Source organism: Neltuma alba, unplaced genomic scaffold, assembly GCF_004799145.2.
Source record: "Neltuma alba isolate B1F8T4 unplaced genomic scaffold, ASM479914v2 tig00002179_pilon, whole genome shotgun sequence".
Lineage (NCBI taxonomy): Eukaryota > Viridiplantae > Streptophyta > Magnoliopsida > Fabales > Fabaceae > Neltuma > Neltuma alba.
This window is the reverse complement of record NW_021632770.1, coordinates 3,140-19,789: the sequence shown is the minus strand read 5'-3', so window position 1 is coordinate 19,789 and position 16,650 is coordinate 3,140. Positions and strand designations below refer to the sequence as shown.

The window sequence follows — 16,650 nt, the reverse complement described above, 5'->3', positions numbered from 1 at the left end:
GCAAGTTTAGCTCGATCTAATGGTAAATTATTCTGAATGAATCAAGCCCTCTATATATATAAATCAACCATTTTATAGCATGCCACTGTATAATTCATACGGTCAATCTCCTGATGAAATAAAGCTGGTTGTTGACACATCAAACATTTCATACTAGCCTTTTATGGTGATGTGTCTAAATATATATATATATATATATATATATATATAAATCTGTCTCAAATTTTAAACTAATCTTTTCACTTTTACTTCCGGTAAGTATATGCCACTTATTATTTCTTAGTAATAAATTTTCACTCATTATCTCTCATGTAATTTTTTGGTAAATAAGAGTATAATTGAAAAAATATACTTTTTCAGTTCTTAATATATGACCTAATTATTAAGTTAATTTTAGTCTTAAATATAAGATCTGTTTTCTATATTTATTAATTTTTTCTAAAGTACTCTTATGAATACTCTCTCAACCATAATCAAGTAGAAGAGAGAAAGAGGATATTAAGAAAGATGATTATGGTGTTTTAGACAAAACATATCATATTTCTTATAATTAACTAACGTACCCAACTTCCTTAATCTAATTAAATTAGTTAAATAGCTCTTACCTGTTTTACCCAAGAACATTTCATTTATTGATATTTATATAAATAAAATAAAAACAACGACAATACTCCCTCCATCCTTTATTATAAGGTCCTTTTAACTAAATTACGTGATTTAAGAAACCAGTTAAAATTAATTAAAAGCAATCAATATGTAGCAAATGCAATTTTTTTTTTTCTAGATATACCTATATATATAAATGGGTAAATGTGAGATAGTAATAGTGAAATAAATGAAGAAAGAGAATGTATTAAATGTATCAAATTAGAGGTAAATTAGGTAATAATGCATTAAATGCTCAGACAAACTCAAAGAGGATATTATAAAAAGGGACATACCCATTCAAAACATTAGATCTTATAATAAGGGACGGAGGGAGTACATATTTAAGTTGGCAAAAAAGAAATAAACACACAAGCCTACATATTTAAGGCAAATCGCGCATTTTTTTTCAGTTGATGTAGTTTTCAATTAATACACATGGCATCAGCCTACAATGCAATGTACATAAAATTTTTTAAATTTATATCTCCAGTCTTTAATACATTGCAATGAACATGCTATGCTTTGAGTTTGACTCAGTGTACAATGCCACTTGAACAAACCAGCAGCAACATCAAAGGACAATTGAACTATGTAGTTACCTGCTTGTAGATTGAATACTGATAATCTAATTGACTTGGGGTAACAAGCAGGATTGAATCTACAATCTCCTATGGCTTTCATGCCATCATGATACAAGGCCATTAGAACAAGATTTCTCACTTAAGGTGCTTGGCAAACCAGGTTAACAAGTCCTGATGCGCCTCTTCTGCTGCCGACACTGCTTTAGCATCTTCAGTGTTGTACCTCACAGTCCAACCGTGTGCAACTTGAGGAAATATTTTCACAAAACTAGGAACCTGCACAAAACAAACATGTTAATCAGCGACATGTTAAATACAGATAGCCATACAAAGAAGAAAATGGATAGCCAAACTGGTTTTACAATATGATGCAAAAAACTGCTCTAGGAATGTTCAACTGAAAGATAGAAGGATAATCGTGCAAAAAACTGCTCTAGGAATGTTCAACTGAAAGATAGAAGGATAATCGTAACAAACATAAAAACAGCCAAAACATAACGAGGACAAAATGATCTTTCAGACAAAGGATAGGAGGCTGGCATTTCCCTACATATGTGTAGGTACTCAATGAGATGGAAACAGCAATCAGTTGAGGTTTTCTGGAAACTGAATCCAATAGTAGGATGTCAAATTAGACATTCGAATTGATTGCGTGATTAGGGTGCTCAAGTTCTTCTTGTCCGGATTACCATGAAAGTGAGAATTTCCAGAAAGTGCAGACTAAGCCATGGTATGAAACATGCTGGATTCCATTGTCATCACAGTATTAACAGCATGCCTTTATGCATCAAAGTCTGCCATACAATGTATCAATGCTAATGTAGGGCTTGTTTTCGACACAAATTTATGGACAAATTTACTGTTATTGAACATAAATTAGAACGAACAGCCATAGCTCAGGTGTAGAAGATAAGATTAAAATGCAATCATGTTATCAATTACCTCAGAAAGGTCTGAATAGCATATGATGATAAAGACGGAATGTGCTCAGAGATACGGATATATGCAACAAATAAAACTCGTCCCCACCCATCCAAGGTGGGAAAAGAACACAACTTTTCGAGCTAAAAAAATGTTGTATGATTTCAGCAGGTTTATTAAGGTATAACTAAATTGCGTAAATTCTCTTAATAAGAAAATTAAAAGAATGATACTTCATCACTAAGAAACGGGGATGGGGTTAAATCTTACCCCAGGCTTAGCAGATAGGATTTGTTCGAACTGTTTAACAAGTTCTGGAGGAGAAATTTTGTCAGTCTCAGCTCCCAGTATAGCAATTGGAATTTCAACGCCTGTAAGAGAATTCAATTATTGACTGCCCACCATGTAAATATCTATGACTCCTTTGAGAACATCCTTTGCAATTTCCATTTGATATCTCAAAAGTATGAGGATGAATTGGAATGGACTAAGTTCCTAAATTCTAATATCATGCAAATCATTGCATGATCAATTATAGATCAAGTACGGCAAAAGAAGTTTAATAAAAAATTCCAAAAGAGCTAGATACAAAACCAATGTAAATAACTCCTGTTTGGGAAATAATTGCCCTCCCAGAGCATATATCATATGAACAGACCTCCATGAAATTGAAAAGTCTTTTAAACAACATGCTTAAACTGATCATTTAACTAAAAGCTGCAACAAAATTCTGATAATTTTTCTCCTTTTGAAAATACTATACTTTTCCCCCTAAAACAGGATATGTAACTTAACAAGAAAATGAAGCATTTAAAAAGCATACTGTTGATGTCATCCACAGTGACAAATGATGGGTGTAATAGCACAGCAGCATTAATAAGTCCGTGTCTTGCAACCTCAGTTACAACCTTGGCTGAGAAAGGAAAAAGGAAAAAAAAAAAAAAACGTCAGCATCACTCAAGAAGATGAACGAAATCATTGTATAACTACTAATTCAATTATAAATTCATTTGTGATTAAATGGATGCAATACATACACCTACAAAGATCTGAAACCGTTATGTACACAAAAGGAGAAACATAAAAGCCACCAAAAAAAAAAAAAAACCGGAACGAGAGGCACTCACCACCCCAGCAAAAACCAGCAGCTCCAATTGTTGAAACACCTTTACCTTTTAAGGCTTCGATTACAGGTTTAGCGACCTCAATACCTTTGTCCTAATAGAACAACATGACAGCGTCAGAGAATAATGTATTATACAACATGACAGCATCAGAGAGTAATGTATTATACAACATGACAGCATCAGAGAAGTTTACAAATAAAGGATGATTAGTCTACATTTATTCCTCCAATTCATAATGCTTGATCCCAAAATCCAAACCCTAAGAAAATTTCCTAGAACGGGTGCACAAGATTTTATTCAGATGAAATTAAAAAAAGGTTATTCTTTTAAAAATAAAACAATAAACTGTAAAATAAAATTTGTTCAAGTATCATAACAATTAACATAGGATCTAACCTGCGGATGATCTTTTATCCAAACAGATACTGGTCTGTCAGCTTTCTCAGGAGCAAAAGGATCGCCATGGAGGAAATCAGGAACAACTACATAATACCCCGCAGCAGCAACCTTGTCCGCAAGCTTCCTTCACAACAGAAAACGAATCATCTTACTTTACGGGAGAACATACTTATTAAGCATGTCTGAAAAATTGTAGTGAGAAAGAAAGAAATCAAAGAAAGAGCAGACAAATAGTCAAACCAGATAATAATATCACCACTTACCATCTAAGAAAATCGATAACCTAGTTTTATACCTACATGTGTGTTAGATCTTGAGAGTTAGGACAGAAAAAAAGGGGAAGAGAAGAGAAGAGAAAGAGAAAGATAAGGGAGGGGGGGGAGAGAGAGCATAGAACCAGAATCTGAAATTCTAGGAGAAGAGGTAGTTTAAGGCAAACTGAATAATGCTTTTCATTCATCTCCCCTTTCGGCAGAATACATGTATGATATTTATAGTATGGTACATAAGCTGAAAATAACTACCTTATCCTATCTGTATAAAACTAACAATAATGTAACCAACGCTGGACACTTGTAACAGTTAATACAGGACACATAATAAAACATAAAACACATAAAACATAATAATTCACTGAACAATAAACTAGTAAAGGCCCCCAGTTCCTATCAATGTGTCACAGATATCATGCAGCATTGCTTTCACAGACCATGATCTTGAAATTATACTTAGTGCATCTATTTAATTTTGGCGATAAGAGACGGATAGTCAGTTTATTATTTCTTCATCAAAATTAAATTCTGTCCCCCACATGAAGCAGAAGCTGAGCTAATGGTATAAAGAGGAAGTTGGTTCAACTATCGTACCATTAATTTGGATAGGTAGAAATGCACAGGGATTTTATTATTACCAGCAGAAGCCAATAAACCGAAACGTTTATAAATAAAAAATTGAATAACCTAAAAAGACCATTGACTGTTTTCATCACTTTAGTTACAACAGACACCAATTTCAAAGAATTTTCAGGTTCTGAACATAACAACTAATGAAATCCAACTATAATACAGTTTAATGCAAACAGGAGGCCAAAATAAATAACTTCCTATGAAAATAACTATACCAGCCAAAATAAGTAACAAGAGAAGCAGAAAGAATTAGTCGTACCTCAAATTTGGTGCTTCATAACCTGCAGGACAAGTTGAACATGCGAAGTTAAAAGATGATATTGATTAACATCTAGGGCTAATACATGTTATTATATATCCATGTAGAGACCACAGCCTCCAAAAGATACTGACTTTAGCAATCTTTAGCTGGGTAAAAATGATGGTATCGTGCATGCATAGGAAAATATACGTATTTTCGGGTTTTAACTTTTCACCAGACCATATAACGCACATATATTTGAACAGAGATATGCAGATAACAGTTAAATTCAGCCCAAAAGGCATTTTGGAACCCAAAAGAAACAAGCTTGTGCCCCATTCAGCCTCAAAAATGTGTTTCTATACAATTGTTTTGTTAGGTTATAGTTATAATGAATCAAACTTATTCAGAGTAGTAAGTAGACTTCCAGAAGTAAAATCACACATCACAGAAATAAATGGCGTCAACAGCTCAAAGCATAAACATGATAATTGGAATTTATTAGATCTTTTGAACAAAATCTTCTGTATAGCTCGAATAGGTCCCCCGAGCCTACAAATAACAACATTGATCACAAAATAAAGATGCTTCAAAGAAGACAAAGTGAAACAAGTGGTAAAATTAAATTACCATAAACATCGGAGATCAGAAGAACGGCAAGCTTGGAGTCGGCGGAGCCGGTGACATAAGTATCTATGCCACCAACTTTCTCAACACGGCCAGCTCCAGCACTGGGGTTGAGCGTTGGCGGGTTTGAGCAACACTCTGGACCTGACATTTCTTGCTTCTTCTTCTGGTTCCAGTAATCACAAACACAATGCACGGTGAAGAACAAAGCTCGATAATTCCTCTATTGCAGGGACTTGGGGGTATTTAATTACGATGAACGGACGTTTCTGGGGCCTGCTTATTGATGATTGAGGAAGGAGGACCACACAAACGGAAGCCCCTTCCCATTGCGTTCGCTTCTTTTTTCACCTTCGTTCCGCTTCAGTGTTTGGGGATTTTTGTTTTTTTGGTATTTGTTGGGGGGGGGGGGCATTTTTCATGTCAAATGCTTGAGAATTCAGAATTGAGATTAAAGATTTCTGAGACTTTCTACCAAAAAAAAAAAGGAGTTTCTGACACTTCATAAGAATGTGATTAGTCAAAGAAATAAAGTTAAAACAATAAACATCCATTATAAAAAGCAAATGGGACATTTTTTTCCACTGACATTTTGCCTTAATTTTAAAAAAATAGTATAAAATTGCTCTCAATTATACCACCCAACTTAAAGGCAGCATTAACCACTCCATACCTCAATCAAATCTTACTTCAAAGAAGAATATAATAATTTCAGGAAAAAAAAACAGCTAAATTTGAGGGTAGGTTGTTTTAATACACAAAGAATGAAATTATCAACAATTATTTGCATCTTTTACATTTTTGTTAAGAATATAATATTCCAAAATTTAAAGCTTTTAGGTTTAGTTTGATGATCTAATTGTATTATACTCTGATATTATATAAGAACATTTTATTTGTTATTATTTTAAGAAATAAAACTAAAATAATAACCATGCACTAATAGGAAGATGTAAATAAATGAAGTTGGCACTATATATCTTAACCTAAAATCTTATGCCACAAAATTTAAGAATTCTTTTACTTATATATATATATATATATATATGATTTTTAGCCCAAATTTATCTGATGTGAAATTTCTCCCAATATTCAAGTTAAATAAACTCATAATCAATATCCCAATAATCTGGCGGATGAGATTGGCTTTAAATAATATGCTTTTTATTCCAAACGAGATCCTTCATATTCTGGTACCTGAAGATAATATGCTTGAAAATAATATGTTTGTTGGATTTCAAAAAGATTAGGAATTTTAGTATATACATTAAAGAAATTTTTATATCTAATTCCTTTAGGTAGTACCTAAAGATTCCTAATATGATAATAAGCATCAAATCCAATAAGGATATCTTTTCCAGAGAGATCACTACCAAGAACTTTCATCCATAGAACACATCCTAAAAAGAATTGAATACCAATCTTTCTTTGAGTAATCCATTCAATTTTGAATGTTTTTGAATCAGTAGTGACAAAGTGTTGATCACAAGGGATCCATGCTTCAGAAGGAAGGATATCAGGATTCATGATGATTCTGCAAGCTCCAATATCTATCAAGCCGATAACAGGAATTATTGGTTTTTCATATCTTCCTAGATATGAATTTTGACATTTGGTCTGGGTGTGACTTTGTTGTGTTCTGGCTGAGAAGTCAAAGAACCAAGGAAAGATGGATACACGGATTGTTCAAGAGAATATAAATACCCTTGAGGATCATCATATTCTTGGGATAAAGATTCAGAGCCAGTTTCTTCATCTTTAGAGAAAGGAAGAATATATTGTGTTTCTTCATGCTGAGCATCTTGTTCTTCGATGACAGATTCGATGTCTTCATCTGCATTGATCATTAGAACAGTCTGCAAGTATTCTAGCATCTTCACATCCCTTTTTGTCTTCCTAGGACAATTTTTTGCAAAATATCCTTTTTTCTTGCACAAATAGCACCTGTCAGATTTCTCTTAATAAGACCTACACCTCTTGAAGTATCTCAGGAAAGGCTTTCTAGATCTTCTTCTGGAATAAAAATCATTTGGATATCTGAATCGGCGATAATGAGATTTTCTCTTGGTAGAACATGAGCAATCCTTATTGTCTTTGCACTTTATCTTCAGATGGGGCTTTTTGCAAGCATGCTTCAATTTTGACTGTCCTTTCAACATTCCTTTGAAGAATTTATGTTGTTCACAGAGCTTATCCACAGTTGCTATTGCCAACTGATATATTTTTCCTATAGAAATGTCAGATATATTTCTATGGAGTGCATTGATAACTCTATGAAACTCTGGCTGTAGTTCATCTAGAAGAGAGGTAATCAAAGTATGCCTGAGATTGACATCATTAGCTCCTCCAAGCATGTAGTATTTTTCAAACATTCTCTGAAAATGTTTCTGCAAGTCTCTTTTATCTAAAGAATAGCATTTCATCTCAAAATATTCTTAATGATGCCTTTTATCAATGATTTGGAAATCACCAACGAATTTCTTGTGAATGAGTCTCAGAAGAGTTCCTGCATTATCAACTCTGGTTGCTGCTATCTTTTGGTAATCACTGAGGCTTTGAAACCATTCTCTTACTGTTCCAGTCAGTCTCCAGAGAAATTCTGTAAGAACTTCCTCAAGATTTGTATCATGCCTGGTAAGTTGCAAATCAATCCATGCACCGAACTCATGAAGTCTGTCTCTCCATTTTTTCGGAGGAAAGTCATCAACAGTGAACCATGGACCTGTAATAAGTTTGTAATATGTTCTTCTAGGCTCAGATGTATGAGGAAACAAATGGCTCTTCATCAAGAGGATCTTCAACTGTAGCATTTGGTTGGACCATTGCTACCTTAGAAATATTAGCACGACATGTTTGAGAATCAAAGTTAGAACTGTATTCAATAGAAGGATCAGACTCAATTTCAGAGCTTCCATTTGATGATGATTGATCTTTATTCAGGGATTGGAGAGTGGCTATGGTTTTGTTTGGATCAACAACTTCTTTTCTTTTTTCTCTATCGGGAAGAGAAGTTTGTTTTGGTGGTGATGATGGTAGAGTTCTTATTATAACTCCTTGAGAGGATGGTGTTGGTTCAATGGTTTAATGTATGATGATGATGGTTGAAAAGGTCTTTCAGATTAAGGGAAGTGAGGTGGTCTTATTAGAGGTCTAGGAAGAGGATTCGGTTGTATAGGTGGAAGAGTGGGTTGAGGTTTTCTCAACTGTCTCAAAATGGGATAAGACATTTTGAAAACCTTACTGTAATCAGATTCTCTGGGATAAGAAGGAGGTGATGTTGGATATGTTATTTGTGAAGGTGAGTAAGAAGATATCACTACATCATGAGTGAAACTTCAAATAATCTTGAACTCGTTCGACTCTCTACCCCTTTTACCCCACAAAGACTTCCCTCCTCTTTTCATAGAACTCTTTCTAGAAAAATAGAAAATCTTGTTGAGATCGATCATCTTCCTGAAAATACTAGAGTCCAGGAAATAGATCTACCTCTTCTCAGCCCTTTTAGCATTTACCATCGCACTAATCGTGTCACCAGAAATGTTAGAAATCTGATCTCCACCGAAGACCCCATGTAAAAGAAATTGTCTAATCTACCAGTTTAGAAAACTGTGGTCTTCCTGCCTCTTCTTCTGAACAATATGTTACTATTGATATACCTCAACCTATAATCAATGAATGGATAGTTCAAGTTTATATCCATCTCCATATAGGTGCCGTATGCCTTATTCTTACACTCCATGGGAGAAAGAGAATTCTAGCTACTGCGAAAGTTGCTCTAGTTGATACTACCTATACTTCCTATAGTAATGTTCTAATTGGTGCTGTCTTGACCACTCTTAGCAACGGTAGTGTCATCCTTACCATGGCTCCAGATTTCAACATCAAACTTTCAGATCCAACTTTGATGGACAGACTAAAAATCCAAGTCCAGATAGTTGGGGCAGAACAAGATCCCAAAGCTATCTCGGCAACTCTTCATCATCAAGTTATCTACAGACTCCAGATCTCCATTTTTCAAGTTCCACTAAAGATGCTCTTTATGTGGTTTCTGATAGAGTTGATGATACCTCCATCATCTAGATTCCCCGACAGATCCCAAAAGAGAAACTTGCTCAATTGATGCCTCTTGAGTGGATCACCGACTATGAAAAACACTTTCATGGTGTTCAAAGAGATGTTCATACTTCTACTCCTCCTGAGATAAAAAAGCATCTAGATGGCACAGTCAAAAATGTCTTCACAAAACCAGGCCAAGAAGGTTCTTCTGTACCTTTTGGACATATTTTGTCTATCACCCTGGCCGATATTTCATCCAAGCGAGATCCTCCAATTGCTTGGGTAGATCAAAATGCCAAGCCATGTTATGTGTCTCACATAAATGGTCATTTCATTTGGGATCATGCACCAGAAGAATGCGATCCAGATATGAATGTGATACACCTTACTGGTAGGAAGCATCAGACGATGAAGATGGAGATGGATGGTCTTATCCTATCAGGTATGCTACAAAGAAGAAAAAGGAGAAGAATACAGGAGTGTTTTGGGTCAAAACAAAACCATGGTTTTAGAAGTGCTTTTATGATATACGAGATAAATGTGTAGAGAAGTTTGTCTCGATTTGCGGAAAAATGTTTCTGAAAAGTGATTATGGGATGTTCCAAACACCCCCTACATCACTTTGTTCTCACAAACATTACCATCATCACCGTGATGATGGTGATCATGGCCCGAATCAAAATGTTAGAAATTAGAAGGTTCCTGTTCCTATTATTTCTTCTGATAGATTATCTCTATATGATTTGCTTAAAGAAATAGGTCATGAAGTTTCTAAATAGAGACCAGATCCAGTGATTCCTATCATTCAACAATCCATCCCGTGTATAGCAATAATGGATCCTTGTGAGCAGGATTTTCCTCCTCTTGAAAAAAGAACCAATAGAGAAACAAAGGTTACAGCAAGACCTTTTTCTGTCCCAACAGAAATCTCTCCTACTGGTAAAGCTAGACCACAATGAGATTGGCTTTAAATAATATGTTTTTTATCCCATACGAAATCATGACCCTAATACCATTTTAATGTATAAGATTTAGGGAAAATGATAAAAAAATGAAGATAGACATTACTAAATGCTAAATAAAGAATGTTAACAAAAAATTTTTTTGTCATTTACAAATTTGATATTACAAGTATTATCAAATTTGATTTAAGATTTAGTAATTTTCAACTTTTTTTAATTATTTTTTCTAAGATTTAATCTTCCTAATAACAAGATTTGTATAAGTCAAGATAAAGAAATTATGAAAATGAGTAATAGAAACAGATTTTATGATTAATAGAGATGTTAAAAAAAATCTCCTCTTCTCATTTTATAAATAGGAACAGGTGATTATTTGGGATGCATAATTATGAAATGTTAAGAGGAGTGTCTTTTTATCATTTTATTTAACAATTATGCACACACGTCATGGTTTGAAAAGTATGGTTGATTCCGTGCGATTTCAAGGATGCCCCAAAACCGGTCGCGACATAAACTCAATTGTGTGGTGAATCTTCTATTCTAGAACCCAAAAGCCAAAAAGCCGAAAAGAGAATCCCAAATCCCAATGAACATGGTCGCTAACATACAAAAGGCCGATAGTGGCTAATGATTTCCGTGATTTCTTTGTTGGCAGTTACGACCCTCGTGTTTCTTTCTATCGGGGGCAGAGGGTTTATGTAGGGTTTTGCTTATTCACTCTTATCTATCTATTCTATTTCCTACACATTCACTATCAAAGGCTTCAACTTCGGGGTCACACTCTTACGAAATTGGACTCGCAAACATAATGGGGTCTCTGGAAAATGCAGCAGACAAAGCTAAGCATGGAAAAGAACTTGCAGAAGAAGAACCCATACTAATGGAGCAAACCCAGAGGTTTTGTATGTTCCCCATCCGGTATAAGCAACTCTGGGAAATGTATAAGAAGGCTGAAGCCAGTTTTTGGACGGGTATTACATTCTCTTGTGTTGCTTTTCTTGGTTGGATAACAAAGACTTAATCTTTGATCCTGTTTTATCCCACGTCTGTCATGGTACTTGTGTGTTGACGGTTCAAGCGTAATGCTTTCATCCCTCTGTTCATTAATTAACAATTGGGGTAACGAATATAACGTAATTACTGACATTATTTGAAATTTGAGGCAATTTTGATAGTTTAATTTTCCTTCGGGCAAAGAGTGCCTGGAATTTGCACAATACCCGCAATGCTTTTCTTACTTAAAATTGTTCGAACTTTGAATTGGAGCAAGTCAGTCCCTGTTTTTACTCAAATTTTTGTTCCAGTTCTGTGTTTTCGCTATTATATATTTAATTTCTCACGTGCGTAGTATCATATCCATAAAGGAGACTATTATTTATTCTAGTTATATCATCTGCAACGGACTGACTCTTTGTCTCGGCATTGTTGAATTAACGTCCTTGTACAGCCATTTGGCGCCTAATATTTGGCAATGCTTGGATACGTGAGATGCGGTGAGAAAAATAGATACTATCTTTTACTGTCTCTGTAGGTTGTGGTTAAACACGTTACCCCTGATATGTCTCTGTGTCTCCAACGCAGCCTTTTTTGGCCTTGTCTCCAACCAAACCTTAACCTTCTAGGTTCTGCTATATTGTTACGTCATGTCAAATATTATCTAAGTGGCCTTTGCCTTGGCTTGGCAGACATAATTTGCGCCATGTCGATTTGAGGAACAACTACTACCAGTTAGTTGTGGGAATGTGAAAGAGAAATATAATACGTATGTATTTATGTATGTAAAACATGAGTTCCTGTTTGATTAATTGAAGTTAGAGATCTGTTAATAAGTAACCAGGCTTAGCTGAAAATATCTAATCTAAAATAAAGATCGTCTGATATCATATTTTCATCAAATTTAGGCTGAGGCTAGAGGTGTTGGAGGTGTGGATAAGATCGATTGGGTTTCTTGATAAGGTTCTTTTTTGGGTGGCAGCACCACTTGGAACTCTTGAACTAAATTCTAGTGACCAATTTGACAAAAATATTCCCTTTATTGTGAAGCCAACATTTGTGTGAGGCTGTACTTGAGTCATTGATTCCTTATGTCAAATTTGACTAAGCATGGTTAATTTTTATCTTGATTACTTGCTTCTTCTGGCAATTTGTGAATGGATTTACAGCTGAGGAGGTTGATCTCTCCTATGATGTTCAACATTGGGAAACCTTGACTGACTCTGAGAAGCACTTCATAACCCACGTCCTAGCCTTTTTTGCTGCATCTGATGGCATAGTACTAGAAAATTTAGCCGCAAGGTTTCTGAAGGATGTTCAAATCCCTGAGGTATATATTGCATTCTAACTGTTCGGTGGTATTTGCTACTGCTAATTGGCTGAGTAGTTTGATTATTTTTCTGTTTCTTAATATCTTGTAGTGCTTTATCCTGTTTACTTTTTGATTGGCTCACTTCAGATACTTGTTTGGCTGTGTCAGTGGTTGAATTTTCCTATGCTTTGAGTTTCTTTTTTGTTTTGGGGAAAAAAAATCTTCCTTTTCGGTTGTTATCAGTACGTTTATGGGACCTGTCAATGTTTCACGTGGAATCACTGAATTTTAAAGTCGCTCACTTGTCATGAACATTGTTGACGAACTCACAGACATCCTTGCGTACACATAAAGCAGAGGTTGGCACCTAATATGTTTAATTATACTCTATCATTTACACTTCAGTGTTATTAATGGCAGGCTCGGGCATTCTATGGCTTTCAAATGGCAATGGAGAATATTCATTCTGGTATAGCATTGTGATTGATGCCTTCTCTCCTTCCTTAGTATAACTTCTGCTTGCTGCCTGATCAAGGTTTATATTTTGCCAGAGATGTACAGCCTGCTGCTGGAAACCTATATCAAGGATTCAAGAGAGAAGCATAGGTTATTTAATGCAATTGAAAACCTGCCTTGTGTAGCAAGGAAGGCTGAGTGGGCATTAAATTGGATTCATAGGTAAGTGATTAGTCCAATAGTGTAGCCATGAGGGAGCACACAATGCATGTATTAGGATTTGCAATGTTGGATTTTTACATATCTGCAAACAAGTCTGAAGCGCACACATGCATTTATAGAATTTACGCCTGATATTCATGGGTTCCTGCCCTTTGCCACCTTCATTAATTGATGCATTAGGATCTTCAGCTGCCATGCCGACTTCTTTGCACTCAGTATCCATGTGAACAGTTCATCTTTATTATTGTATATGAAGGCCCCTATCTCTTAAATGCTTGTTGGCAGTTTATTTTCTGTTTAACTTCTCCATTACTATAAAGTAATTCTTGTGATTATCAAGGAGTAAATGGTTCAAGCCTGCTGCGTATCATGTTCTATTATCTTATGGGGTTATAATCTCCAACGGATCCTTCAAGAGACATGTCGGGGGGGTATATAACTTGGTTTCTTCAATGTAGGGTCTGTGATGAAACCTTCAATTTCTAAAACCTCTTTTTGCTCCAGCTTTTGCATCATTATTGTCTAAATTTATTATTTCTTTTAAGTTTTTTTGCAGTTATCTGGTCTTTGTGATAGTGCATCTTCTTATTGTGCTGCATATTTCTATAGATAACATAGAAATTGCTTACCATTCATTTCATGAATTGCAGCTCTACTTCATTTGCAGAAAGACTTGTTGCTTTTGCCTGTGTTGAAGGAATCTTTTTCTCAGGAAGGTAGTTATCAGAGGGAAAAAATGATTTGTAGGAGTCCTTGCTTTATAACGGAATATTGTGCCGCATTATATATAATATTAATTCATTTGATTTTGCTGTCAGTTTCTGTGCCATATTTTGGCTTAAAAAGAGAGGATTGATGCCAGGTCTGACTTTCTCAAATGAACTAATCTCTAGAGATGAGGGCCTTCACTGTGATTTTGCTTGCCTTCTTTACAGGTACTGTAAATATATAATAATTTGTGTACTTGATTTGATTTTGGTTTCCACTAATGATGTAGCAATATAGAGATACTCCTCCGATCCCTAATGTAAGAGATATTTTACATGTATCCATTTTTGCCCAAATTAACCCTATTGATATTTTCCCACTAATAATGAAGTAGGAGAGGGAAGGAGGGAGGGAATTAAGAAATATGCTTGGGGTGTTTTAGGAAAAAAATATCATATTAACTAATTTAACTTACTTTCTTAATCTACTCAAATTAGTTAATGAGGTCTACATTAAGGACTGGAAGAATATTTAGTTTATAATGATTAGTTAATGCGTTGCGTTTCCTGCAGTTTGTTGCAGAGGAAACTTGATTCTGAACGGGTTCATAGCATTGTGCATGAGGCTGTTGAGATTGAAAGTCTTTTTGTCTGTGATGCCCTCCCTTGTGCCTTGATTGGCATGAACTCCACACTCATGAGCCAGTACATAAAATTTGTTGCTGATAGGCTTTTGGTATGACCATAAAAGTTTTCTTTTTTTTCTTTTTTCTTTTTGGCTTCCTCACCCTGCCTTCCCAAACAAAAAATTCGTTTCACTTTCTTTTGTCATCACAGGTTTCTTTGGGGTATGAGAAGAAGTACAATGTAGAAAATCCATTTGACTGGATGGAGTTTATTTCCTTGCAGTGAGTATATTGCATTTTTTCCTTGAACTGCTACTGCTAGGTTCTGGCCCTGTATTATATATATTTTATTGCGGCTTTGGAAATAAATTTGTAATTTGGGATATTGATCTTAGTTTGATTTTTCCCCCCTGATTGAGCAGAGGAAAGGCTAACTTCTTTGAGAGAAGAGTGGGTGATTATCAGAAGGCATCAGTAATGTCAAGCCTCCAAGATGCTGGGAAAAATTTTGTCTTCAAACTTGATGAGGATTTTTAGTCACACCACTGTTCTGTCTCTGAAGCATAAAGCAAATCATGGAGATGCATAATGGCTCACCAATTTTTTGTTTGTTATATTCTTTTGAGCAACCTGTGTGGCCCCCACAACAAGTGGTTTCTCTCTTCTAGCCGTATTAGCTGATTATGTTGGACCTTTGATCATGCCACTTTGTAACTCTGCTCTGTATAATATATCATCTCTGCTCTCTAGCTCTCTCTGCTATGACCAATTCACATTGCAAGACAATAAATTTTTATATAGATACTACTTTAGTGTCCACTTCCCCATGAAATATTCAATGAAAGACACAAGGGGAGCCTTTTCCCAAAGTCCCGATTAGTTTGGACTGTGTCTAATTTAGTTGAAAAAATCATATCTGTCCTTTAGAGAGGGGGAGAAAACAGATATCATCATGTCATACTCATTGCCTTTTAATTATTTGTGACAAGTTCCTGTAGAAGAGAGATAGAAACATTAAGTTATATACCACTTTATAAGTTAAGTAAATAAGTTTGAAGAAAATATAAATAATGGAAGACAATTTAGCTTGGATTAAAATGGATGATGGTGATCATCTTCCTGATTATATTGAAGTGGAATCAAAAACTAAATTGGATTTGTTGAGGTCGACGTCATCTGATAGTGGAGAGCCATTTTCTGAGAACGGGGTTAAAGGACTGTGAATGGCACAAGAAGTTTGTGTGTGAAAAGAGTAGCATTTCAAAGTGACATCATAATTATTGAATTTATCATAACTCAGTGGTGAAGTGGTCCTCCAACTTACCACACAGTGTGCTGCTTTGGTGTTTCCCACCAAAGCTTAAATGAAAAGGATGTGTTTGTTAAAATTCCACAAAAAGATCCTCTCTTTCTTTTTTCATACAATCATTTGTCAACATTTTGATTCGGATTGGATATAAGTAAATTAGTTAATAATGCATGCTTTTCTTAGGCGGCAGCCTGACCTTTTTGTGGGTTTGTTAAAAGGGATGATGCATAATGCATTTTGTTGCCAAGGAAAATGACATAACTTATTATTTTGATAACTTTTTTTAAAATTGTAATATATAATTATTTATAAAATTTTATCAGATGTAATGGCCAATTGAAGATATCTTATTGACATTGAAAAGAATTATGTTGTATTTTAAAGAATCGTTTGCTAAATGTATAAATTAATAATAATCTATTTTTGCAATTGATTGTATTTAGTGGACTAACTCTGGTGAATTACTAAGATTAAATGCTCAACAACCCAATTATTGTTGTCTGAGGCTGTGGTGTCAGTTGGATAAGAAGACGGCACCACCATTCATAGATCAGAGCA

The 16,650-nt window shown here is 35.0% G+C and overlaps 2 protein-coding genes across 4 annotated transcripts; one reads left to right on the top strand and one right to left on the bottom strand.

The window, feature by feature from the left end:
• Window positions 1-1,029: 1,029 nt before the first annotated feature.
• Window positions 1,030-5,745, bottom strand: LOC114719832 (endo-1,3;1,4-beta-D-glucanase). 3 transcript variants are annotated; one of them, XM_028905390.1, is made up of 7 exons: window positions 5,453-5,745; window positions 4,841-4,862; window positions 3,674-3,800; window positions 3,278-3,368; window positions 2,971-3,063; window positions 2,421-2,518; window positions 1,030-1,505 (listed from the first exon to the last, which is right to left on the bottom strand). In XM_028905390.1, the coding sequence occupies exons 1-7, from the start codon at window positions 5,598-5,600 to the stop codon at window positions 1,365-1,367; spliced, it is 720 nt and encodes a 239-aa protein (XP_028761223.1). In that variant the 5' UTR covers window positions 5,601-5,745; the 3' UTR covers window positions 1,030-1,364. The 3 variants fall into 3 exon arrangements, with proteins under 3 accessions (XP_028761223.1, XP_028761214.1, XP_028761230.1); XM_028905381.1 differs by having other exon boundaries at window positions 2,421-2,521; window positions 2,974-3,063; window positions 5,453-5,743; XM_028905397.1 differs by lacking the exon at window positions 2,971-3,063 and having other exon boundaries at window positions 2,421-2,521; window positions 5,453-5,743.
• Window positions 5,746-11,275: 5,530 nt separating this feature from the next.
• Window positions 11,276-15,590, top strand: LOC114719784 (ribonucleoside-diphosphate reductase small chain A-like). The gene is made up of 9 exons (XM_028905316.1): window positions 11,276-11,438; window positions 12,630-12,790; window positions 13,193-13,241; window positions 13,324-13,450; window positions 14,101-14,166; window positions 14,269-14,385; window positions 14,731-14,893; window positions 14,995-15,065; window positions 15,206-15,590. The coding sequence occupies exons 1-9, from the start codon at window positions 11,276-11,278 to the stop codon at window positions 15,318-15,320; spliced, it is 1,032 nt and encodes a 343-aa protein (XP_028761149.1). The 3' UTR covers window positions 15,321-15,590.
• The last annotated feature ends 1,060 nt before the right edge of the window (window positions 15,591-16,650 follow it).